Source organism: Penicilliopsis zonata (assembly GCF_001890105.1).
Source record: "Penicilliopsis zonata CBS 506.65 unplaced genomic scaffold ASPZOscaffold_13, whole genome shotgun sequence".
NCBI lineage: Eukaryota > Fungi > Ascomycota > Eurotiomycetes > Eurotiales > Aspergillaceae > Penicilliopsis > Penicilliopsis zonata.
The window spans coordinates 773,171-795,676 of NW_019208922.1; the positions used below are offsets into that span (position 1 = coordinate 773,171).

General features: G+C 48.7%; 8 protein-coding genes across 8 annotated transcripts; 3 read left to right on the forward strand and 5 right to left on the reverse strand.

Moving 5' to 3' along the window:
- The first annotated feature begins 41 nt into the window (after positions 1 to 41).
- On the forward strand, positions 42 to 2,461 carry ASPZODRAFT_134959 (hypothetical protein). The gene is made up of 4 exons (XM_022723670.1): positions 42 to 667; positions 755 to 1,933; positions 1,997 to 2,081; positions 2,147 to 2,461. The coding sequence occupies exons 1-4, from the start codon at positions 324 to 326 to the stop codon at positions 2,243 to 2,245; spliced, it is 1,707 nt and encodes a 568-aa protein (XP_022579327.1). The 5' UTR covers positions 42 to 323; the 3' UTR covers positions 2,246 to 2,461.
- Positions 2,374 to 4,048, reverse strand: ASPZODRAFT_134962 (hypothetical protein). Its single transcript, XM_022723671.1, has 2 exons — positions 2,990 to 4,048; positions 2,374 to 2,918 (listed from the first exon to the last, which is right to left on the reverse strand). Exons 1-2 carry the CDS (start codon positions 3,623 to 3,625, stop codon positions 2,871 to 2,873), a joined length of 684 nt encoding a protein of 227 aa, XP_022579328.1. The 5' UTR covers positions 3,626 to 4,048; the 3' UTR covers positions 2,374 to 2,870.
- A 642-nt stretch (positions 4,049 to 4,690) lies between these two features.
- ASPZODRAFT_134964 (hypothetical protein) lies at positions 4,691 to 5,989 on the reverse strand. The gene is made up of 2 exons (XM_022723672.1): positions 5,771 to 5,989; positions 4,691 to 5,713 (listed from the first exon to the last, which is right to left on the reverse strand). Exons 1-2 carry the CDS (start codon positions 5,882 to 5,884, stop codon positions 4,889 to 4,891), a joined length of 939 nt encoding a protein of 312 aa, XP_022579329.1. The 5' UTR covers positions 5,885 to 5,989; the 3' UTR covers positions 4,691 to 4,888.
- Positions 5,990 to 6,242: 253 nt separating this feature from the next.
- Positions 6,243 to 7,672, forward strand: ASPZODRAFT_101004 (hypothetical protein). The gene is made up of 5 exons (XM_022720778.1): positions 6,243 to 6,438; positions 6,526 to 6,641; positions 6,711 to 6,741; positions 6,831 to 7,240; positions 7,326 to 7,672. Exons 1-5 carry the CDS (start codon positions 6,433 to 6,435, stop codon positions 7,648 to 7,650), a joined length of 888 nt encoding a protein of 295 aa, XP_022579330.1. The 5' UTR covers positions 6,243 to 6,432; the 3' UTR covers positions 7,651 to 7,672.
- A 229-nt stretch (positions 7,673 to 7,901) lies between these two features.
- Positions 7,902 to 9,955, reverse strand: ASPZODRAFT_101009 (hypothetical protein; the record flags this gene model as incomplete). Its single annotated transcript, XM_022720779.1, has 3 exons — positions 9,509 to 9,955; positions 9,119 to 9,415; positions 7,902 to 9,042 (listed from the first exon to the last, which is right to left on the reverse strand). The coding sequence occupies exons 1-3, from the start codon at positions 9,700 to 9,702 to the stop codon at positions 7,902 to 7,904; spliced, it is 1,632 nt and encodes a 543-aa protein (XP_022579331.1). The 5' UTR covers positions 9,703 to 9,955.
- Positions 9,956 to 10,128: 173 nt separating this feature from the next.
- Positions 10,129 to 13,222, reverse strand: ASPZODRAFT_121297 (hypothetical protein). Its single transcript, XM_022721284.1, has 7 exons — positions 12,911 to 13,222; positions 12,129 to 12,854; positions 11,991 to 12,071; positions 11,618 to 11,921; positions 11,302 to 11,562; positions 10,777 to 11,245; positions 10,129 to 10,717 (listed from the first exon to the last, which is right to left on the reverse strand). The coding sequence occupies exons 1-7, from the start codon at positions 12,971 to 12,973 to the stop codon at positions 10,366 to 10,368; spliced, it is 2,256 nt and encodes a 751-aa protein (XP_022579332.1). The 5' UTR covers positions 12,974 to 13,222; the 3' UTR covers positions 10,129 to 10,365.
- Positions 13,223 to 13,400: 178 nt separating this feature from the next.
- Positions 13,401 to 15,111, reverse strand: ASPZODRAFT_744929 (hypothetical protein). The gene is made up of 6 exons (XM_022729968.1): positions 14,765 to 15,111; positions 14,523 to 14,696; positions 14,061 to 14,379; positions 13,883 to 14,000; positions 13,522 to 13,796; positions 13,401 to 13,462 (listed from the first exon to the last, which is right to left on the reverse strand). The coding sequence occupies exons 1-5, from the start codon at positions 14,907 to 14,909 to the stop codon at positions 13,779 to 13,781; spliced, it is 774 nt and encodes a 257-aa protein (XP_022579333.1). The 5' UTR covers positions 14,910 to 15,111; the 3' UTR covers positions 13,401 to 13,462; positions 13,522 to 13,778.
- Positions 15,112 to 15,313: 202 nt separating this feature from the next.
- On the forward strand, positions 15,314 to 18,646 carry ASPZODRAFT_18385 (hypothetical protein; the record flags this gene model as incomplete). The annotated part of the gene is made up of 2 exons (XM_022727206.1): positions 15,314 to 15,331; positions 15,512 to 18,646. 2 exons carry the CDS (start codon positions 15,314 to 15,316, stop codon positions 18,644 to 18,646), a joined length of 3,153 nt encoding a protein of 1,050 aa, XP_022579334.1.
- Positions 18,647 to 22,506: the final 3,860 nt, after the last annotated feature.

Below are 22,506 nucleotides of genomic sequence, written 5' to 3' on the forward strand. Positions count from 1 at the left end.
AGCTAGCGTCCCCAGGCCTTTTTGTGCCATGAACAAAAACGCGACCGTCCAAGGGCCACGGACACGGAGCTTTATCGCGATCACCGTTGATAGATCGTCTTGACGTCGACGACACGAGGCTATCCGCAGGTCGAACACATTCCTTCACATTGATCTCGCGTGGTCTCCATTCTATCCAGAGCGATTCGGGCGGACGCGACATCGCAGGGCGGGATTCGAGGTCGCCGCTCTGCGCATTTCAGCGACTTGCACGACCAGCGGGCTGCGTGTCGGTAGAATTGTGTCTGGCAGGGTCATGCTGATTTAGGAGCCAGCTGGCAACCATGTCTCCTCTCAGAGGTTATATCAGTTCCTATCCCCCCCGGGTGCGCCAATATGGAAACGCGTTGCTCACGCCGGTCATCCCTCCCACGCAAACCGCTCCGCCGGCGCGAACAACGAAGCGCGGTACCACCGCTATCAACTACGCAGAGGATGGGTTCGATGAAGATGATTTCGAAGAGAGCGATGGCCCTCGCCGCCCGACCGGGTTGCGGAGCTTAAGGCGTGAAGATTCGACATTTGACAAGGTAGCTTTGGCGGAGAAGCTGGGGAAGGAGATTCACGCGCCAATTGAGATTCAAGGGATCTTTCGCGATTGGATGATTAAGAGGATGTTACGGCCAGCGTATGTTTTTCTCTTTCTTTTGTTGTTCCTTTTATATTTAATCCTATCATTTCTTCTTTGAATGAGGCTAACTTCGCACAATCCTAGTTGCGCCGACCAATTACAAATTCAAGCACAGCTCCCATTGACTCTCATACCGATTCGCATTGATCTAGAGATTCCAGCGCATCAGCCCATCGAACCGTTCCCTTTGCCGCGCGGAGTGATGGATCCCAGCATCAATCCAACCCTGCCTGCGTACAGAAGACCCGATCCCCTGCCTGCATACCGGATAAAGGACACCTTCATGTGGAATCTACACGAGGCACTCGCAACTCCGGAGGAGTTTGCCACCGGATTTGTTCGTGATTTGGACTTGCCGAACCCCCAGGCTATGACGGTTGCGATTAGCAACCAGATCCGCCAGCAACTCGAAGAATACGCTGGCGTGGCGCTGCATCCACTTTTCCAGAGCACCCAGACCAAGCCTATCCCAAGTACTGTCTCACAGGCTGGTATCTCACGAGATGTCTCCATGACCCCCGCTCCGGCGAATGTTGCCACGCCAGACAGCCGGCCCAACACCGTAACGGTAACTAAAGAGCCGTTAGTCAACGACAGCATTCTCAACCCAGACGATGCATATAGGTGCATGGTCAGTCTGAATATCAATCTTCAGAACAAACTATACACAGACAAGTTTGAGTGGTCGTTACTCCATCCGCCGGGTATGGCTGAGGAGTTTTCCAGGGTCACATGCGCCGACCTGGGACTGGGTGCAGAGTGGGTCAGTGCAATTGCACACGGTATCTACGAAGCTGTTTTGAAACTGAAAAAGGAGGTCTGCGAAAGCGGCATCCTCAGCGGCATGGGGAACTACGGAAACGAAATCGACAACCAGGCAGCAAACGGCGCCGAGGCCGGCTGGCGCTACGATCCCGAGGGTCTCGGTGACGAGTGGGAGCCAAAGGTTGAGACCCTATCCAAGGAGGAAATTGAAAAGCGTGAAGGAGATCGCGAACGACAAATTCGGCGTCTAAGACGGGAAACGGCGAGGTTCTCTTCCACGGCCGGCATCACACCCGAGGTGTCCCGACAGTCAACGGGGGGATACTTCGACGTCCCAGATGCAGACACACCCATGGGCCGCGGCGAGAGGAGCAAGCGCAAGAGGCGGTTCCGCAGTCTCAGCCCTACGGGCCGGGGAGGCACTCCTGGCGGACGTGGGACTCCTGATACTAGTTCCGGGGCTGGATACGGGGGAGGAGGTGGTACATTAACTGACTGGTAAGTGACAAGTGGGATGCTTTGAGATCTATCTGCGGTGGTTTTTACTCATGAAATTCCCAGGGAACGGCAAAACTGGAGGTGTACCAATTGCATGGTCTGGGGCACTGCAGTCTGGGCTGTCCGAGACGGCCCATCCGGTCCAAGGGTAAGTAAAACCATTCTTCATCCCCCTCTCTCTCTTCGAGTCCGACGCACTAATTCCAGCTTCAGTCCCTCTGCCATAACTGCGGCCTGCTATACGAACGGGATAAAGTCGCTCCAGAGTGGTCACGTGATTTACATCGTCATGATCTCCCTGCCGGTCGATAGAATAGGACTACCTAAGGAGTGACCATGAGATATTGGCTGGTATTGTGTACTTGAATGGATGAGAGATTGAGATCCTCATGCTTTTTTCTTTTTCCTCTTTCTTTTTTCTCTTTTCCATAATGAATGACGGCGCAGGAGTGATATCGGATTTCCTCGATGCTAGTTCTATGCTTTTATTGTAGGGCATGCGGATGCATTTATTGAATGATGACTTTGATCTGGAGATAAAGATCTTCTCATGGTGGAATAGTAAGCATTTTCACATATAGCTTGGCCATGAATATTACTGTCCTATGTATGGGCCTCCGCACATCGTATTTCTGCAATTGACTCGATTGACTGCCATGGCATTATCATTCTATTGACTCTTATGTCGATTACTTGCTGCATCCATGTGCATTTTATTATCAGAAGGGTTTCTTTCCAGCCCGAGGTCTAAATTAGGAGGTACCATAAGCTCATAACTGATTGAATAGAAAAATCTCATCAAGAAAGAGAATCATGCTTGCAGGTGACGTTGCCAGATATATTACAATCAGCTGCAGATGGCCGAATCGCTTCAGCGAGTCGAAATAAAAGAACGATTCTTCCTAGACATTAAGGATTTGCCTGGGCTTCCTTCAGCCTAGTAATTAGCCCTGGCTATTTTGAAAGAAGCTGTTTCGGCAGGTTCCTATAGATACGGGAGAATTGAATCAGCACAATTGCATTACTGGAATCCTTTCAGTTATCCAAGGAACATACCGACTGAGCGCGGCGTTTCCTTCCCCTCTCTTCCTGGTCGGTACATAAACTCTGTTGATTCGTCTCGATCTTCTTGTTGCCCAGTGCCCGGCCAGAAAGAGTAACGCCAGCACAGATAGTGTTCCGGCTTCCTTCGATCTTCAGGCCGGTGTTAATGTTGATCTCCACGGGCCCGAGTCTCCCATTCTCGCCATGCGCTTTGAGGTTTGATTGCTGGATCGCCGCAACAATGGAGGCTGCGAGATCGGTCAGCCTCGCCTGCCTGTGTTTCTGTGCAGGCTGCAGCAGTTGCGAAGAAGAGGGCCAAGTGGAAGACTTTCTGCAGGCCTGGTCTGTACTCTGCACACCGAGGCCGGGCTGGTGGTAGCTCGGAACAGACGGCATGGCGATGGTGTTCCCGTGTCCGAGAACTTGGATTGACGCATCGATGTTCACGGTTATAGGGCAGATTTCATGGCTACCTTCATCCTCGGTCCCTTCCGTGTCGTCGCAAAATGACTCTTCCACACTGGGCATAGCAGGGGGTATCGGTGAATATGGAGGTGGAGCTGCTGAGGCCAACTGGGTTTGCAGCTCGGCCCTCGCTTCGGCAAGCTTCTGAAACTGATGAAGGAAGGAGTCTGAGGGAGGAAACATTGTGAAGGCAAAACAGAAGCCAACGATAGTGCCAAAAGACTCTCCAAAGAATGATACAAGACAGCAGAATCAAATCGTGATGTATAACCAAGCAGAGGCTGTCAAACACGGATAACTTGGTAATTTAGGAAGAAGATAGTATTGCAAGTCAGTACTGGATGGTTGGAAACAGGATGCTTTCTAACAGCAAGACAGATAGAAAACCAAGGCAACGTAGAGGAGATGGATAGTGCTATTTAGACTCCTCAAATAGCCAGTGCCTGGAACGCTTTGTCCGTGAGACCATCCTTGCTAGAAGGTCAGTGAAATGCACATCAATAGGCAAACAATCCAACAAAGAGGGGGCGCAGCACTGTTACCTGGTGCAACAGGGCCTTGGTGTCTGGGAGGGCTGCTTCTGCAGCTGCCCTCCCAACCTCCCCCCTTTTGATCCTCCTATTGATGTAGTATTGTTCCTATTGATCAATAGATAAAATGTAGATCACGTGATAGTTGAATGAGACCTATTTGATTGTCAATAAGAGTTATCAATAGCCTTGCTATTACCCTCTCAATAGAGAATCGGTTATTCTAATGGTCTAGTTCTACCTTGTCCTGGCGCTGCAAAACCAGCCTCCTTTTTGATCCACAGCCCATATGAATAATGATGAATCATAACTATACATGTAGTAGTATGTACTGGCAATAAACAGCCCCACGTTGACTCTGCAGCAGGAAGAAGCAAAGCCCAGCCGCTTCTATGCCACTAGCCACTCTAGTCTATAATCCATACATCTAGAGTCCCGTCTTTAAAAAAAGGCAGGGAACTGCAAAGACAGAGACGACCAGCCAGGACCCTGACTCGGAGTGTATCCCGAGGGTTCGTGTCACCCCGATGGGCAATTGAGTACAGGTCTAGAATTTGGCCGGGCGTTCATTCAACGACCGGAGCGACTAGGACTGCCTGCAATCTGAAAACGAATGCCTTGGCAAAATACTTAATTTGGTCCATACGGAGGTCTCTCGGGGGCTTGCACAACTCGTGATACCCGCGTCATGTCTCGGGACCAGCAGACTCATCAACATTGCCCAGCTTAGATATCTGCCCAACAGGAGTAATTTCAGTGACAGAGCCATGTTTTTTCATTGAATGGCGTTGTTCGGGATAGTAGGGGCCACCCGGATGTAGTGGGTGCGGGGCCTGAGAGCAGGTTAGCAAGAACGAGGACCCATTTAGATTGATCGAGTTATACCGGGCTCATGCCTGCCGCTCGAACCTGTGAATCATGGATAAGTACTGACTTCGCGGAATTCTTCGCCTTCAACATGAACTTCCCGGTCCCGAATACGGCGCATTAGAGCAAGGAAATTGCTTTCCCTAAATTTTTGGCTTTGATCATGGCTCACGCTGTCGAGGAGCTGCCCGGCGGTCTTTGCAAGCTCGTCGTGATCATTCAGATTAGTTGATACATCATTTTTATCGACACTCGGAATAGTATCAGACCCGATTTGGATGCGTTCACTGTGTTCCTCTGCTTGTATTTCTGGTTGGGGTATCTCGTCGAGGGCATGTCTGCTTTCCTCTTCCTGTAGAATATGTGATTGGGATTCTAGATCGACTCTCGCTTGTTCGAAGGCAGCATCGAAAGCAGATTCGTCAAAGACTTCATTCGAATTGAGATTGTCCATCGCTGGCCCCTGTGTAAAATCATTCATTGTGGTGGTTTGCAGAGTGCGGTCTAGGGCTAAGGATGTTTGAAAGCCAGAAGTAGAGGTGTATGGTTGGGTTGATGAATATAACAATCTACTCTGCTGCTGCTGTTTCATAAACTCATTTTGCCAATTGTGTTGCGAAATTCCAGTTGCGGATGGCCCTGCAGGCATATGATGTTGAGGTAGTATATGCGACGGCCCTGAGACACTCAGTCTTTGGAAATCCGCTGCCCAATCCGCATTATTTCCATAATTTTGTAATGGGATATGGGGATTCGGCGATTGTAAATGCCTCTTATTCTGGATATCAGACAGAGGAGGAGGTGCTATATTGTTCTCAAACGCAGCAAACTCCGAGTCCAAGGTTCCTTGTGCGAGATTCGGTGATCGAAAGCCCTAGTTTTTTCAGATGTTAGTTCGATCCAACCACGAGAACAAATCACTTTCACCTACTTGCCCGGGGGGCTGTCGAGATATCAGTCTATCTTGATGGAGTGTCCTATCTACAGCAGCATGCTTCTGGAAGTTCTGAAGCGGGTTGGATGGTCCGCAGAGAGCATCACCCATGGTGACGAGAAGCCGTGAGAAGTCGACTTCAAATACGGATATATCGCTGATATTATCGCAATTTTGTGGGTGAGCCTTGGATCAAACTCGAGCGCATTCCCTTCCACGCTGAGCATCCGGAAATTTGATGGCAAACACAGGCAGGGTGCGGGGAAGGAGTCATGGCTTCTATGTATGGTCTAAGGCCGGTACCGTACGATACCGAGGCCCCATCACGTGGAAGGGACGACCAGTCCGATAAGATAAAGATCACAGCGGCTCTTGGCTCACTTCCCAAACAGACAAGCTGGTGGTGTTTGCGCTCGCCAGGAGATTCATTGGTTTCCAGCTCTTTTCGCCGCGACTCGAACGTCCATCAAGTCATTTCTCTGCAGCTACCTGCTTTAGCAGATTTATCTTTACTCTTTTGTCTCAAATTTGAGTTGGCGCAGCCCTTAAAAACAAGATGGTGTGTCAAAAGCTACTTGTTCTCTTTATGCCCTCGCTGACAATTTGGACGCGCGACCCAGGCTGCCGCTCAGGTTATCTCGAACTCCGGTCATGAAGATATGATTGTAAGAACCTGAATCGCTCCTTGTACCTGATACATTGGACATCATTTCCCTAGATCTTTGTGTGACTAATTCCCCTCTCAACCGCAGCACGATGCCGGCCTGGATTACTACGGCCGCAGGCTAGCAACATGTTCATCGGACAAGACGATAAAGATTTTCGAGATTGAAGGAGAAACGCATCGGCTGATCGAGACACTCAAGGGGTGAGCGAAGCCTCCCGTCAGGCACGTCAACCATGGCAGTCTATCCGCTAACCGCAAGAAACAATAAAGACACGAAGGCGCGGTGTGGTGTGTTGTATGGGTATGTTAGCTTACGTGAAGCTCGATGATTTCCCCTGCTTTTGGACCATGGACTGGCAATTTAACAATTCTTCCCACGGGGTTATAAAGGCACACCCGAAATTTGGCACGATTCTGGCATCCTCTTCCTATGATGGAAAGGTGCTCATCTGGCGCGAGCAACATCAGACCTCGACATCACCTGCGAGCGGCAGTGCCTGGACGAAAGTTTTCGACTTTTCCCTTCACACTGCCTCTGTGAACATGGTCTCATGGGCCCCTCATGAGAGCGGATGTCTCCTTGCCTGTGCCTCCTCCGACGGGCACGTCAGTGTTCTCGAGTTCCGTGACAACAGTTGGACCCACCAAATTTTCCACGCTCACGGGATGGGAGTTAATGCCATCAGCTGGGCCCCTGCGTCCTCCCCGGGTAGTCTGATCAGCTCCAACCCTGGTCCTGGACAGCAGCGAAGATTCGTCACTGGAGGAAGTGATAACCTGGTTAAGATCTGGGATTACAAGTACGTCCTGAGATACCGAATTTCTCTTCCACCTGGAATTAAAAAGATTATATATGCTAACGAGAGATGTTCTCGACCGTCTTAGCCCCGAAACCAAGACCTACAATGCCACTCAAACTCTCGAGGGCCACACCGACTGGGTCCGCGATGTCTCTTGGTCACCAAGCATCCTGTCAAAGTCATACATCGCCTCTGCCTCACAGGACAAGACGGTCCGCATCTGGACGTCTGATGTAGCCAACCCTGGGCAGTGGGTCAGCCAGGTGCTGGAGTTTGATACTGTCTTGTGGCGGGTTAGCTGGAGCCTGAGCGGAAACATCCTTGCCGTGAGTGGAGGAGACAATAAGGTCAGCTTGTGGAAGGAGAACCTTAAGGGCCAGTGGGAGAAGGTGAAGGATATTGAAGAATAAGTCAGTCGGTCCACCGGGAGAGATATATACCTGCAGAGGCTGTGTTCATTCAAAAAAGGTAAAAAAAAATACATATTACCATGCAGTGTGCGAAATTTATTTCCCTATTTATTCTGTGAATATTTATATTGCCAAAAACAAACCTAAAGAGGATAAATCAACTGTTTGGAATCTCTGCGGCTTTGAACCCCAAAATATGAATGGTCTTATGATATTACTCTATATTGCTCACTGGATATAGAAAATAGGTATTATCTTCCTAGGTTTTCCCGTCTCTTACTGAGACTTTTTTGCACTCCCCAGCCATCTTCAAGAATTCCTTTCACATCCTCTAAGCTCAAGCCACTAAGTTCTGGGTAGATTTTCCAAAGCAGAACCCAGCCAATTGCACAGACTGCAGCGTACGCAGCGAAAGTCCAGCCAGGAGATAAAAATTGCATCATTGGTAGAAATGTCAGACCAACGACGAAATTCGATCCCCAGTTCATTGCCGTAGCGAGTGCGGACCCAAGAGCACGTACTCTGAGGGGGAAAAGCTCGGATTGCTGCCATGGAACGTTCCCGAGGCCAAAGGCGTAAGATGCGGTATATATAATCAGGCAAAGAAGAATCATTGCCGGAAGAAACATGCTGTGGCTTGAATTGCCGGCATGTCGAGGCTCGTTCGATTGCATATCCAGCCAATCCACCGAGGAAAAGGCAACAGCGCAAACGGCAAGAGCTAGGCTCATAAGCGGGATCGAATACAGTAGAATGCGTCTTCGACCGATCTTGTCGATGAGAGAGAATGCAAGCAGAGTGAAAATAAAGTTTGTCACAGCCACAGAAAGCGATGTCAGAGTTGGTGAAGAGAAAGACAAGATGGAGAAAATGGTCGCGGAAAAGTACATCAGGCTGTTGAAGCCACAGAATTGTTGTAACCCTTGCAGTGAAACCGCGATGATCAATGCGCGCCTATTTCCACCAGTGCCGAATAACTCGCGGGCACGCTGGAGGGCATCCTGGGCCCATTGTGCTCCCAGATGTGAGTCCTTCCTGTGGCCTAGCTCCTGTTCTTCTTCGGCCATCTCCTTGCGGATATTCTTTAATATCTGCTCCGAAATGAGTCCTCGGTCAGGGTCGTTTTGAAATACTTTGATCAAAACATCCATGGCTTCGATGTCGGATCCTGCTTGAACTAGCCAGCGAGGAGTCTCAGGAAGAGGCAAGAGAACAACAAGTTGAATGATCGCTGGAAGTGCCCCAAGTCCAACCATAAACCGCCAACCGCTTGATCTGGTTGAAAACAACCACCCTATGATATACGCAACCACTTGGCCGCCTGTTATGAACAGGCATAATATGGTTACAAGTCTTCCTCTTTCATGGGATGGAGCGAGTTCTGAAATATACCTATAAAGAGCGTTAGCATTTAATCACTCATATAAACCATACATTATGATAGAACCAGGGACAAGCGAAAACATACAAAGGAGTAATCAAGCTTGCGCTACCAACAGCTAAGCCAACAAGGCTTCGCCCAACAATCATGACCCATACTTGAGGGGCGACTGCCTGGACCAAGGCACCTATGATGAATAATAAATCTGCTAGGAGAATGATCTTCCTACGACCGAGTTTATCTGCTAGAACTCCAGCGAGTGGACTCGCTATGAGGGCGAACAAGCTCGTACAAGAAGTGATCAAGCTCTTGTCAAGAGTTGTGAGAGATCGATGCGAGAGATCCGATCCCACCGAAACTAGAGTCGAGGAGATAACTCCGGTGCTTCAAGGCCACAACACGTTAGCCGTCGTGATCGAGAACAAGATAGCACAGCCCTCTTATGTATTGTAAGTACTAATAGATGCGAAAACATACTCGTAACCAAACAGGAGACCACTGATGCCTGCTGAAAATGTCAATAGCCAGATAAACCAGCTGCCTGATACCTCGGATTCCAAGTACAGAGTCCTTGTTTGGCTAGTATATTGTATTTCGACCGAAGTAGCGCGGTCGGAGGAAAGAAGCGGATCATGAACTCTTGCTTGATCAACCTCATCTGATGTTGACATGACTTCAGATTTAATCGCAATTGGTACAGCACTTCTATTTGGTCAGCCGTTGCTAACTGTGCCTGCGATCTGACGTTGCCTCGTAGTTTCACGACAGCCAGCCAGGTAATCGAAGCACTACGCCAAATCAGTCACAGTAAACATCAAGGAGTTTGTATTCAAGGAAGCTCCAAAATGTCGTTCTGTAGTCAAGGCTTTAAAAGAAGCCTTTCGGAGCACGAGTAATAAGGATACGATGAAGAGTGGATTGATGTCTAGAGATGGTACTGCGAGTTGTAGTTTGATGCTGCGACGTCACTCAGTTTAGAGTCACATGACCAATGACTGGTTAGTATTCTGTATTAAATAATGCTTAGTTTAAGTAGTAACTAACTAGGCAGTTATATTTAACAAATAAGAAATTTAAAGAATTTAAATAAAAATATAGTCCTGCTGTTCAAATGTACAGATTATACGTCATGTTTGAATTATGAGGGCGTTCCTATCAACATCTGAGTTCCGAGGTTTGAGTATATGAACATCAGTATCCGCAAGTGGTCAATGTATAGCGTAAACGGCACCTTGATACGGATAGTTCATCAATTCATTGACATATATACTTGCTATGTAAGAAGTAATATTCTTTTCTCTGCTTCCCCGACATCTCGGTAGATGTCAAGCTCTTCAGTGAGGCGCAGCCACTCCCACTTCATTCGCCTGCTCAGTGATCATCTTCTTGTACGCGTTGACATTGCCGTCAAACTTGTGCACGGTACCTCGGTCACACACCCAGAGACTAGTACAGACATTCTGCAGCATTGTCACGTCGTGCGAGACCATCACGACGCCACCTTCAAATCTCTGAAGAGCGTCAGACAGAGCATCCATACCCTCAATATCGAGATGGTTTGACGGTTCGTCAAGAACAAGAATATGTGGGTTTGTCAGAGATAGGCAGGCGAATGCGACACGAGATTTCTGACCACCGGACAGGAGCTCCATTCGCTGGAGACCAGTCATACCGGTGATACCAAAGCTGGAGAAAAACCCACATTAGCACAATAGCTTAGGATCACGCTGGATTTTAAAACTTACGCTCCCAAGTGTCTTCGGTACTCTTCGTCGGTTTTGCCCGGGTATGTCTTGGCCATGAAACTGACTGCACTAGTCGTAAGATCTAAGGCGTCCACATGGTGCTGGGCAAAGTATCCGATCCTCAACCTTGCGTGTTGGGAGATCAGACCAGAGCTTGGCTGGAGTTGGCTTGTCAACAATTTCAGCACTGTAGTCTTACCGGCACCGTTGGGTCCAACGATGCCAATGCGCGAATCCAGTTGGACATCCAGGTCGACATTTCTGAGCAGGGGCTTATCCTTTGTATACCCGAACGCGACCTCCGACATCTGAACAATAGGCGGTGAAAGCTTTTCAACGTCAGGAAACTTGAAATGCACCACGTATTCGCTCTCGGGGGCCTCGAGGACAGGCATTCTTTCAAGTTTCTTGATCCTCGATTGGGCTTCAGATGATTTGGCAGCATTGTATCGGAACTTGTCAATAAATGCTGGATAGGAGTGTCAGCCATGGTAGAGCCAAAAGTGTCTGGATAAGTGCACCAACCTTGGAGATGCGCTCTTTCAGCCATTTGCTTCTCATACTCGCGTTTGGCATTCTTTCTTCTTTCTTCCTTGGTAGCATAGAAAGATTCGAAATTAGCACCCTTGTAGTAATCCAGTCTCTCCGAATGCTGGTGGATAATGTCGGTAGCAACTTCATTTAGGAATGCTCGATCGTGAGAAACAACAAGAATGGTGCTGGGATAAGTCTGAAGGTAGTTGGATAAGAAAGTGATGGACGGGACATCCAACATGTTAGAGGGTTCTAGAGCTAGTCAGCATTTTCTGGGATAGTGGGGATCCGTTTGTTCAAGGCATACCGTCAAGCAGAAGCAGATCAGGCTCACAGAACAAAGCTCGAGCCAGCGCCAATCTCATTCGCCAACCTCCAGAGAAAGTCTTGGTTGCGTATTGTTGTCTCTCAGGCGAGAAACCAAGACCTGCCAAAATGCTAGCCGCGCGGGATTCTGCTTTATCGGATTCCATTTCGGCAAGTTTGGCATGAATGTCACTCAAGGTGATGTCAAGACCTTCCCTCTCATGGTCCAATCTGGCCGCATCCTTGGACGTGTCCGCCAAAGACGATCTCTCTGCTTCGATAGCCGCCAATTCCTTCGTAATTTTCTACAACGGGGTTAATGGCTTGGTTCTTCGAGTAGAGGCTTGGGGTATGCACAGCATAGGTGAACGTACCTCTTGCTCCGCAAGGAGGTGTTTTCGCCAGACATCAGCATCCAGAACGGCTTGTAGAGCAGGAGTATCATCACCGCGAATCTAGATAAGCCACGTTAGAAGCCTGATCTATTTGCATCATTGATGAATATTGCATACCTCTTGCTCGACGTGGAGAATAGAGATGTGGTTCGGGATGGCCACCTCTCTCCGGCTCAGTGCACGAAGCAGTGTACTCTTACCGATACCGTTCTGACCCACGAGACCATATCGACGACCATACGCCAATGTGAGCGCGGCATCAGTAAGGATACGGTGGCCACTGATGGAGATATCGATACTATCAATCTTGATATCCTTGCTCTTCGCTTGCGAATCCGAGCCCAGCTGGAGAGGGTTGACAGCCATGTAAAATTCTTCATAAGACATCGCCTCAGTCGCCTCGTTGAGCAATCGAGATGCTTCATATTGCACCGTCTTCATCTGCTTCTTCTCCTGCTTGGCGCGAATCTTCCGTTCCGCCTTCTCCAGTTTCTTGCGGTCAACTCGAGACTCTACCTTTCTGCTATTAGCAGACTCAAGGTCGACATTTCCTCCGGCCAGCCCAAGAGTCGAGGACATATTGCGCTGAGAGCCGACGTTGATCGCCTGGTCAAGCTTCTTGGCCATGAAAGGCATCTGCCTCTGCTCCGGGTCAACGCCATCTGTAGAGCTGAGAGAAGAAATGAATTTTTCCACAAGATTACGAATAGCCTCTTCATTCTGGGCAGAGAAGTCGCCCGAAGCAGATATCAAAAGCTCGGTCACGGCATCAGCGGCCTCTGCCAATGGTGATGGAGCATTTGCATCCTCCACATAGGTCTTGGAGGCATGGGTCAGGTACCCCTGAGTATTTCTGGTAAGATACACAGGCGCGATATTTTGCGGATCCGAGAACTTACTACGGAGTATTCCGAGATGACATGGTCCAGGCCTGGGATCTGAGCTTGGAGTTCGGCCTCCATTTGCGCAAAAATTTCAGCTGCCGCTGATTGCTTTACCAGTGAATTCAGGCGAGAAATATCTAAACAAAAACAGACGAGTACACCAGGATATTCACTCAAAGATGGCTTCTTTCAAAACGCTAGCATCAAAGTGAATATTTTGTGCGGTTCTTCCGCCTCAAGACTGTGGCTGCGGAGCACGTCGAGCAAGTGGCAGTCTGGCGGGCGAGTACGAACAATCCCGCGAAAATGTGTGGCTCTACCCATACACAGAGGTACAGCCAAGTCTTCAGGTAACTTGCATGAACCAACAGTTCTACAAGTTTCAGTGCCTGGCATTTTTTTAGAAAAAAAAATAAATAAAACAATAATAATAATCATAATAATAATAAACTACGCCATATCATGAAGTCTAGAAGGAAAATATACATCCAAACGAAAATTTTTGCTCTTAACCACTAAAATACTGGGTTTTGCTGATATTTGCTGGCATAAATAACTATTGAATACCTAGTAAATTGACCCTTGTTTTTAGACAGTACAGATAGCAAATTTAGGAATAGATCTACCTATGCATCACAGAGGTCGGTCGGCTTCAATCGCCTCTTTTGCATAATTAATAAACCAGTCAGCACGGACTACTCCGTACGGAGTCCCTGGATAATTAGCAAGGGTTGTTGACATCTCGACCATCTTCAAACGTCAAATTTGCTTCGAGGATAAGCGGGGAGGCTCCCATGCGAGGAGATGATGAGAAACCATCCCTGAATAGCCTTTATTATTTGAAGAGTTGCAGGTAGCCAGTCGTTCAAAACCATACTTGAGGTTAAGCAGCCGAAGCAACCTGTTCGCTTAGATTATTGGTATCCAGACCAGCAAGGGTCGAAGACAGGGAGAATTCGTCTAGAGACGGCAGAAAAGTTAACGTGCCTTGCTGTCCATTCGCCCCACTGTAATCATTTCCTTGAGATGGTTGTCTGATGTCATGACTTGATCGAAGGGATAAACACTTGATTCGATCCTGACGAGAAGGGCGGCGCGAACCATTCTAGGCACAGTGGGTAATCTAGCGATTGTTGTGGGCAAACGAGTGCGTAGTAGTACGTACTCCTTAGAGGTACTCCATACTCCGTACCTGCGAGCGTTCAAGTGAGAGCCAAAAATTGACAGACAGGAAACGGCCAACGACAGACTTGGTAATTCTTTCGAGAATTTTACAAGCCACGTTCCGAGAGCTGGCGAGGTGCAGGAAATCTTCCGTCGATGTGACAGATGGTTTGGGGGTGAGCTGAACCTGCTCGTAAACTTGGAACCATTGGATCTCAGGCGCTCTAGCGTGCCAGGATCGCCCGCCCATCGGCCGGGATTATTTGAGATTTCGAGCCACAGGAAGGTGATACGTGCCAAGTGGAGATCGTCTGGATCGGCTACATCGATGAGCATCTGCCAATGGTAAGCACTGTCTGGTTGCCCATCTGGGATAACTATAGGCCGATGGATGCCAACCCGCTTGTTAACGGAGTACAGAGTGCAGGCCCAGAGCTGGAGCAGCCTCATCTGGGAAACGCACGCTGTCCAGCAATCCTACTCGCCAATAGCCGCAGTGTCGCGCATGCTTCCACGATCCCACCGGCCCGGAGAAATTTCCCTCGTCTCTCGGCTGCCACAAATCGTGCTCGGCGGGGTGCGAGGAGCATGCGCGAGCAGCCATAGCAATAATGCCAATAGTCGCCCTCAGAAACCCCTCGTTAGCCAGGAAACATAAATACTAAATAGTCGATTATCTGCGTAGCTTATTAGATGGCATAATACCGGAGCTCCTAAATTCCTTGCTGTTGTATGGCTGTAGCGTTGTTGACAGGGCCCTCCTCGCATGTGTTGCTCCTCCGTTCTGGGGGGCACGACCCTGTCCCGGCGGTGGTACTAAGACCGGCGGTGCCGCCAACCACTTCCCCATCTAAGGCTGGCCGCGTCCCGCTTGACAACAACCTTTTGTTGATTCCAGCACCAGAGAAGAGGCGCTTGCTGTGAGGAGAAGGTGTTCTTTATTTATCTATGTTTACTTTCACTCTTTTATCTTCACTCATTGGTCCTTAAATATTATTGTCACTTATTATGCTTCAGTTTCAACTTTCTAGCCTCTTACTTTACCTTCTCAGGTAATGACCTCTGCGATCGCTTGACTAAAGATCAACTTTACCTAGCACCAGCTACACACTGCACCTATTAATCTACTATTCTCTTATCTCTATAAGCCTCTTTTATTGCTATCATGCAGATGAGGATTAATCTTCTTTCTTTAATCGATGCTACTCACTAAGCTGTATTGTGTTTAATGCTGGCTTCACACCCTCTCTCAGGATGGAGCATGTCTCTACAGTAAGAATTACCTCTCTTTTTATTCTATCCTTTCTGTTATATCTAGACTTGCTGGTTCTCTCCATCTGGTTGTGTTGGGACTGGTATTGGTCTCGGTGTCGGTGTCGGTGGTGTTGCGCGCGCTCTGGCCTCAAAGCTGCAATGTGTTACTCGTCTATGGCTAATTTTCTCTTCCTATAGCTTTGTGCGCTTGGCACCGTCGGCGTTGCAGCCACGGGGCTGGGATTCGGTCGTGTAGAAGGTCCCTCCAAACCTGAACTTCACCGCAGATCCATCTTCTCATCCTACGACCGCTCCGCGCCCGCCACTCCCTTCGCAGACCTTCAAACCTTCTCCGATGCGCGACCTGGGTCTCGACACCTAGGATCGAAAAGATACGATGTCTCTCCACACTCCGAGGCCTTCTCAAGAGGCAGCGACAGCTTTGATACCCCTAATAGCGAGGGGGATGCGAATTTACGAAAGGAAGCAATACTGGGCCCCGCAAGACTGCGTCGCCGTCGCCAGACATATACCAACCCGCCAGTCACGCAAACTGCAGAAGATGACTCGGTCGCATCTCATGCTAGGCGGCCATCGTCTTCCTGGTTAAGGCGACTGTCCGGTGTCTCACATTTAACTGAGAGCGTTTCCAGTCCCAGACCGACCACGGCATCCTTTGACGGCTCAACTGCTCCTATTCTTAATGAGTCGTCAGGTCAGCGCCGGGAACCCAACAAGCTTGTCAAAAGAACCATTTCGCAACATGGAAATGGTAAATCGCTATTTCATCGGTCGTCGCTGAGCATCACGGCTGCGCCGATTTTACGGAGACCTGCAACCAGCTACCAAAGATCCGAGTCGCTCAAGTTTCCTGATCTTGTCGGAGCTCCTTCTGACGATACGAATCTCAGTCCTGCTGTAGCTTTGGTCTCTGGTGGCTCTTGGTTGCCCTACTTTCGATCTAGTCTTGATGGACTGCGGGACAAGGCGATGAGAAGGTTTTCGACCGCAACTAAGCCGAAAGATCAACCTATCCGCCGCATACTCCCAACCAACAACGTCGCTCCAACACTTCTCCTGGCTACGTCTATCAGTAGGCAGGAAGCGAATGGCGATCATAAATGGGATCAAGCGTCTGGCACCCCGGTGCAGTTTCGCGATCCATTTTCGTCTACTATTTCGGTCCCGAAGCTGAAGGATCCTCCTTTCTCAAAGGTTACAAGCAAGTTAGAACACTCCTCTGACACCAATAACAAGGGAAGTCCCCAAGAAAGGGTAGATATGAACGGAGGTGTGGATTCAGGGCTGCAGAATGATACCTTGACCCATGCTAAGGGGAGAGCTCTGTCGACGCCTGTCCCTGAGGTGACAAAGTTGGAAAGAACAGCCCTCGGGGGTCCCAGAGTGCAAAGAAGACGGAATATCACCGACCCAAATGTATTTCGCCGCCCACAGAACGCGTCTGCCCCTGGACTTTCCATTTCACTCCCTCCCAAGATCCGTAATTCCTCTGGGAGCTACGGTTCGGCCCTGTCTCCTCAGAACCTTCGGGACGGGATGATCCCCGGCAGCGATGCTTTTCAACGCCCGTCGACTGCAGACGCGTTGCCGGTCTCGCCTACGTCTCGTCCATTTGAGCTAAGGCCTTCTCCTCCAGCCCGCCAGCGCACAACGCGTCTTTCTTCTATCGCAATTTCCAACCCCTCGTCAACCGTGATTGGTTCAGATGATACCCGCGTCTTTACTTCCGGGGATGAAGATGAATCTGACTTTCTCAGTGATACCGCCTTCGATTCAGTGCGTACGCGTGTTACTCTGAATAGTGTGTCGGATATCTGTAGTCCTCGGATCGAAGGGCTCTTTGATAGAAATCAGGGCCAGTCTGTGGTGGTGGGGCATGGGGGACTCAGCGGCCTCCCAGACGTTCTCCCACCTACTACTTTCTCTTTCCCTGAAACAAATCAGGAGCCCGATCAGATTTCCATCTTGGATACGGCTCATAAGTCCAGTTTATCCGAGGCTGATCGTTCCTCTCACATGTTTGACAACAAAGGACCGATGACCAGTTCTATTTCGCTATCGTCGGATGACCAGGATGCCTGCAGCCTAGTGGGTGCGCTACCCAGTGAGCTCAATGCCCAGTTTGGCAGGCGGTTGGCCGTATTCCCCGATGACGAAGATGATTTCGGCGCCTCCTGGGATGCGAACCTGAGCGTTTTTTCTACAAAGACAGATACCCATACAACACACCCCGATTCTCGCAGCCTAAATGATACGTATCCAAAGATGAATCCTTTCGACTGGTCTGAAGACCCCAGGAATGAACGGGAAACCGAAGGGACTGAGGTGCGCCCCAGAACTGTGCATGGCAAACAAGGCGGCGGTGACTTGAGGGGCAGCCGCCCGCCCGCCCGTAAGGGAGCGCATACACTGCACCTTCGCAGCCAAAGTGTTCCCGTGGCTAGAGAGCCTGCATTGAGCAACGACTCGCGCCAACCCCCTGGGAAATTTGGTACTTGGGGCCTGGGCAGCAAGGGTGTCAGCGAAGACTGGGACAGTGATTTCGAATTCGAAGATGCGGATAACAGCATGATAAGCGACAGCAACAAAGACATCACTACTAAAGTCGGCGGTTCTCGGGGAATGTTCGTTCCACAGGCCATCATGGAGCGTCAAGCCAGTCTTCATGGCCAGTTCGGCCATGTCCAGGAACTTACTTTGTTGGTTGAAGAGATGAAACGTCTGCGTCACCAAGCGAGCCTTTTACAAATCGCCAAAGGTCCATCCAGTGAGCTGTGGAGAGAGGCAGAGGGTATTGTCAACCTCGCTACTGTCGATGATGAGGAACATTACCCCTCCCCCCCACGCTCTCCTTCATCGCTGACATTCAGCTTCAACGATTCTGAGGAAGAAGCTCACCCAAGGCCCAACTCCGCGGACCGTAACAGCGGAGAATCATGGCAAACACCACCTTCCGAGCATACTGGATCAAATAGTCCCATCAACTCTCCCGACAGACTCGTCAAGGATCTTCCTGCGAGACCCAAGTCTGTTTTGGACATGATTTATCAACAACGCCCGGCTTGTGAGCCACTCCATCTTGACGTCAAAGGTCCTCCTCCTCAAAAAGTCGCTTTTGATACTCAGTCTCTACGAGACCTAGTTGTGCGGGCAGGTGTAGTGACCCGTGCTTTGAAAGATGTGATTCGCAAAGCAGAAGGTGTCACTTCCACCTCTGATGAGCCCCTTCCAACCTCTAATCCCCCCTTCAGTCGCATTTTCGATCAGCCCCCCACCGTATTTTCTAACTACGAAGCTGGTTACGTCAATTAGACTACGTTTTCATTCTGATACCCCTTTTAACGAGTCAAAGTCAAGTCCATCTCATCGATCGACAGTTTCCACCATATCCTTTCTCTGTACTACTCTTTCTACTACTACATGCGTTACATCCACCGCATATGCAAATGAAGTGATGTCAAAATACGTGTTTCCCAATCTCTCTTTCTTTTCCCATTCAATTTTTTTCTTTTCTCATTACATTCTTTCTTCTTCTTTCCCCTTGGCGGAGAACCCAGCTGATAACAGGCGGTTGAATCTAAGCCTTCTACAAAATTCTTTTCCCCTTGAGTTCCCATTCCGATGGACAATGTTGTACCAGTGGTCAGTTATTGGTTTTTCTGCCTTTCTTTTTCTGTTGGGCGAGGAGTTCATCCGTGGTTCGGACTTGGGCGCGAGTTCCTGTATGAATCAGGCTTCCCTTTTTTTTCCCTTCCCTTTTTCTTTCCTTTTCTTGCTCCTTTTCTTTTCTAGTCCCCTTTAATTCCCGTTTCATATTCTGCAGGCCATGCCAGATCATAATTTCCTTTGACTTGATGTAACCGTCTGACGCTCAAATATGCGTGTACTCTTCTGTTCCGTTCTTTGTTCTTATGGGGTAGGCTCACGGCGTGCAATGTTGCTCTCTCTTTTTTCCCCTGTGGGTGGGATAGAAAACAAATTTTGTTCAAGGAATAATGAATGCGGTTTAATGACCAATCTGAGGTTTCTATTATAGCCATATCCTAGTCATTCATAATCCCTTGGCAGATAAGAATCCCACTATCACTGGGTATCCGGGTCTGGTCCACTTGATGAGACGGTTGTCTGTTGATGCCAAAAAGGATCTCTCTATTAGTAGCTTAGGTTTTTATTATCTATGTATCTGTGGATACCAAGGGTAGTTAGCTGAAAGCTAGCCCGAGACGAGGAAATGGACTGGGTAACTCTAGAAATATTACAATGCAGGGCTTAGGCCGATCCTGTGATTGGGAGCAGAACGATGGACCTCGTGGACAAGCTCTTCAACCGTCTGTTGAAACTCTTTTTGACCAGTTCCCGACAGTCGATTTCAATTTCTTCCTATCTCATGTGTATGGCTCGGATTTCGGTGACGCGGCGAACGTCTGCTACGTTGTCGACGATGACGACAGAGGGGAAATGGTTTCTCTAGAAAGAACAGATCTATGAAAAGGGCCGATACACTCATAACTCCAGGCATATCCCGTGCGTTTAACGCCAGTCTCTAATAGTGTTCGGCAAGGACGCCCATAGTTCGCATCGTCATGGTACATACGGCGATAGCAAGGCGGTATGCGCCAAAGAAGCCTCCAGAAAAAAGCAACAGGGTATCACCGTCTGCAGGTCGGTTGCGATCACCACAGCAAACTTGAAGATGGAGGAATCGGACATGAAGATCGGCCGTGCAACTTGGGGACAGCGAAGACCATACTTTAGACCTCCAAGAAATAGAGCAATATAGCCCCTGGATACCAACTTCACTGGCGACGTCGAATTTTGATGCTATCTTGGAGGGCGCTGTAGAAAAGATGTGAACTACTTGTAAAGCATGCTGTGAAAGTCGTCTAGGCGAGCATGACAGCTGTAGTCAACCTGTACCTCTACCAATTTAATTCGACTCCCGGGTTCCGTCGTGTCTGCGTTGTCTGCATCCTGGGCGTATTCCCCGCCGGGCCGGATCCGTGTAAAATAACTAAAAGATGGGCGGGAGAAAGGCACCGGGTTTGACTGGAATAGACGAGGCCCATCATTCTGGCTCTCGGGTACATAATAAATATAAACCATAACTTTGTAATTCAATAGATAAGAAAATGGATATTAAATCACTTTTGTGACCACTGTGCTTCAAGCTCGGCCTTTCTTTATCTTGTGATCCCCTGGGAAGATCCATGAGGTCTGGCTTGTGAACTGGAGAAGAAGAAGGTGGATATAATACTTTTATAGTGGCATAGTTAGAATAATAACTGCTATTAGGAGGAGAGATATCTGGGTTAAATTGTAACAGGTGCAGAGGATCTTTAGGTGGAGATTCTCAGCCACATGCTATACCCCATAAGCAGGAGGCACTCTGATCTAGGCTCCTAAGCATATGCCATAAATATAACACATGTTTAAATCAGCTATATGGCATGTTTCAACAATTGCTCTGACTCCGTCTAGTCGGTGTTTTCTGTATATATTCAGTAACTACCTAGGTAGTAATTAGCTTTAATTTACTTATAACTCAGATCTAACTTATCATCCCCCTTTAATTATCAATACACTATACAGCTAGCTAGCTAACTAATTAATATAAGCATTAATTAGAAAGATAGCGCTAACTAGCTACTCCGTACTCCGTACTCTATACTCTGCTAGGTAGACTATACGCAGTAACTACTCCGTATTTCATACTCCGTACTCCGTACCTGTAAGTACCGTACTAAAAGTAAATTGTACTCCGTAGTAGGTGCTTTCCTCAAACATCCGACTGACCGGCAAGACTGCTTGGCAGTGCCTGCCGTTACAAGTTTGTCTAACCTATCTGGGAGATTACTGGTGGGGACCAGGACAAGCATTGATCAGGGGGGAACAGTTCCTGCAGTGTTTATTGGCCAGACACCTCAAGTGGTTCCTGACGCTAAGCCATCTGCGCACACCCCCCCACTTCACGGCCTCTTCTCGCCTTGCTTCGTTTCGCTGCCACCAGCCATAAACAATAAACTTGATAAGAAGAGCAGGCTGTATCCTCGAATTGAAGCCAGGAACCCATCTCCAGAGTCTACTACATATGGAATCAAGCCAGAAAGAGGTGAATTTGGTTGTGTTGGGTACGAGCCGAGCTCAGGTCCGAACGAATCCCACCCCCATCCCCCTTATGTAGTAAGCCTAACTTAGCTGAACCAAACCCCTCAGGGGTCACTGTCATTGTGCCACTCGCCTCTTTGCCTGTAAACAGCAGGACTGCACTCACCTATCATGCTTCATCCCTTATCGTCTAAAAAGAGATGCCAATTTATTATTGCCTCCTCCTCGTCTACACCATATACTTTTGATAATAATAGAAAAACCCGTGTTTCCTCCTGAGCGGTGTGGCAGGTCTGAAGAGTCTAGAGTCTCTGTGTTCTGCTAGGGGGCTATCTCTTCTTCCCCCTAGGTCCGGGCTTGCCATACGGTGTAGCTAGGTACGGAGTACTCAGGTAATAACTACCTAGGTAGTTAACTATCACTAACTATGGAGTATCTAGTATCTACTCCGTACAGAGTACTACTATTAGTTATCTCCACACTGCACGGCCTGAGCTTACCCGTCAGTTTGATTGCGGCTTTCCTCCGTACCCCTGCAGTCGTACGGATTTCCCTGTACTCTGTAGCAACTAGTTAGTGGCATATGTCATAGACGGTGCTAGCCTGCCAACCTAGGCTGTTAGTGAATATTATTATAGTGGCTCCCCCCCAATGATAGGCCAAGGGATCCCACTGTCCACGAATGGGACCATCTAGACTGTCTCCCCGTCCGCTGCCCTCATTTTTCTCTTCCTTCTTTGCTCTTCCCTCGTCCTTCTCTCGTTTGGGTTCTCCTCCATCTCCAACTCGCCGTTTGCTTTCTCCCAGTCACTCTTTTTCCAACTTGGGCTCTTTTGCCTGCCGCTCTTTTTTTTTTCTTGGGACTGTCTGTCCTGTTCACTCCTTTATCTGTTGTCTATTAATTTATTTTCACTACTGCTATTGCCAAGATCGCAGTTCTCTGGCTCTCGTGGCACACTATCGAAACTACTCCAATCTTGACTTACTTGATGACGCTCGGAGAAGATATCTAGTCCGTCGACTGTTGTTCGATTGCCTTAAATATATACATGCATATGCATATATAC

Excerpts from the sequence above, each read along its gene's own strand:
- ASPZODRAFT_101004 (XM_022720778.1), top strand. Across the intron at positions 6,642-6,710 it reads CTGATCGAGACACTCAAGGG|ACACGAAGGCGCGGTGTGGT; the intron begins GTGAGCGAAGCC and ends GAAACAATAAAG. Across the intron at positions 7,241-7,325 it reads GTTAAGATCTGGGATTACAA|CCCCGAAACCAAGACCTACA; the intron begins GTACGTCCTGAG and ends CGACCGTCTTAG.
- ASPZODRAFT_134959 (XM_022723670.1), top strand. The coding sequence starts at position 324 with ATGTCTCCTCTCAGAGGTTATATCAGTTCCTATCCCCCCCGGGTGCGC. Across the intron at positions 668-754 it reads AAGAGGATGTTACGGCCAGC|TTGCGCCGACCAATTACAAA; the intron begins GTATGTTTTTCT and ends GCACAATCCTAG. Across the intron at positions 2,082-2,146 it reads ACGGCCCATCCGGTCCAAGG|TCCCTCTGCCATAACTGCGG; the intron begins GTAAGTAAAACC and ends TTCCAGCTTCAG.
- ASPZODRAFT_134962 (XM_022723671.1), bottom strand. The coding sequence starts at position 3,625 with ATGTTTCCTCCCTCAGACTCCTTCCTTCATCAGTTTCAGAAGCTTGCC. Across the intron at positions 2,919-2,989 it reads GGAAACGCCGCGCTCAGTCG|GAACCTGCCGAAACAGCTTC; the intron begins GTATGTTCCTTG and ends CCGTATCTATAG.
- ASPZODRAFT_744929 (XM_022729968.1), bottom strand. The coding sequence starts at position 14,909 with ATGGGGAAGTGGTTGGCGGCACCGCCGGTCTTAGTACCACCGCCGGGA. Across the intron at positions 14,697-14,764 it reads CAAGGAATTTAGGAGCTCCG|GGGTTTCTGAGGGCGACTAT; the intron begins GTATTATGCCAT and ends CTGGCTAACGAG. Across the intron at positions 14,001-14,060 it reads GTATGGAGTACCTCTAAGGA|AATGGTTCGCGCCGCCCTTC; the intron begins GTACGTACTACT and ends CACTGTGCCTAG.
- ASPZODRAFT_121297 (XM_022721284.1), bottom strand. The coding sequence starts at position 12,973 with ATGGAGGCCGAACTCCAAGCTCAGATCCCAGGCCTGGACCATGTCATC. Across the intron at positions 11,563-11,617 it reads TGATCTGCTTCTGCTTGACG|AACCCTCTAACATGTTGGAT; the intron begins GTATGCCTTGAA and ends GACTAGCTCTAG. Across the intron at positions 11,246-11,301 it reads TGAAAGAGCGCATCTCCAAG|CATTTATTGACAAGTTCCGA; the intron begins GTTGGTGCACTT and ends ACTCCTATCCAG.
- ASPZODRAFT_134964 (XM_022723672.1), bottom strand. The coding sequence starts at position 5,884 with ATGGGTGATGCTCTCTGCGGACCATCCAACCCGCTTCAGAACTTCCAG. Across the intron at positions 5,714-5,770 it reads CTCGACAGCCCCCCGGGCAA|GGCTTTCGATCACCGAATCT; the intron begins GTAGGTGAAAGT and ends TGAAAAAACTAG.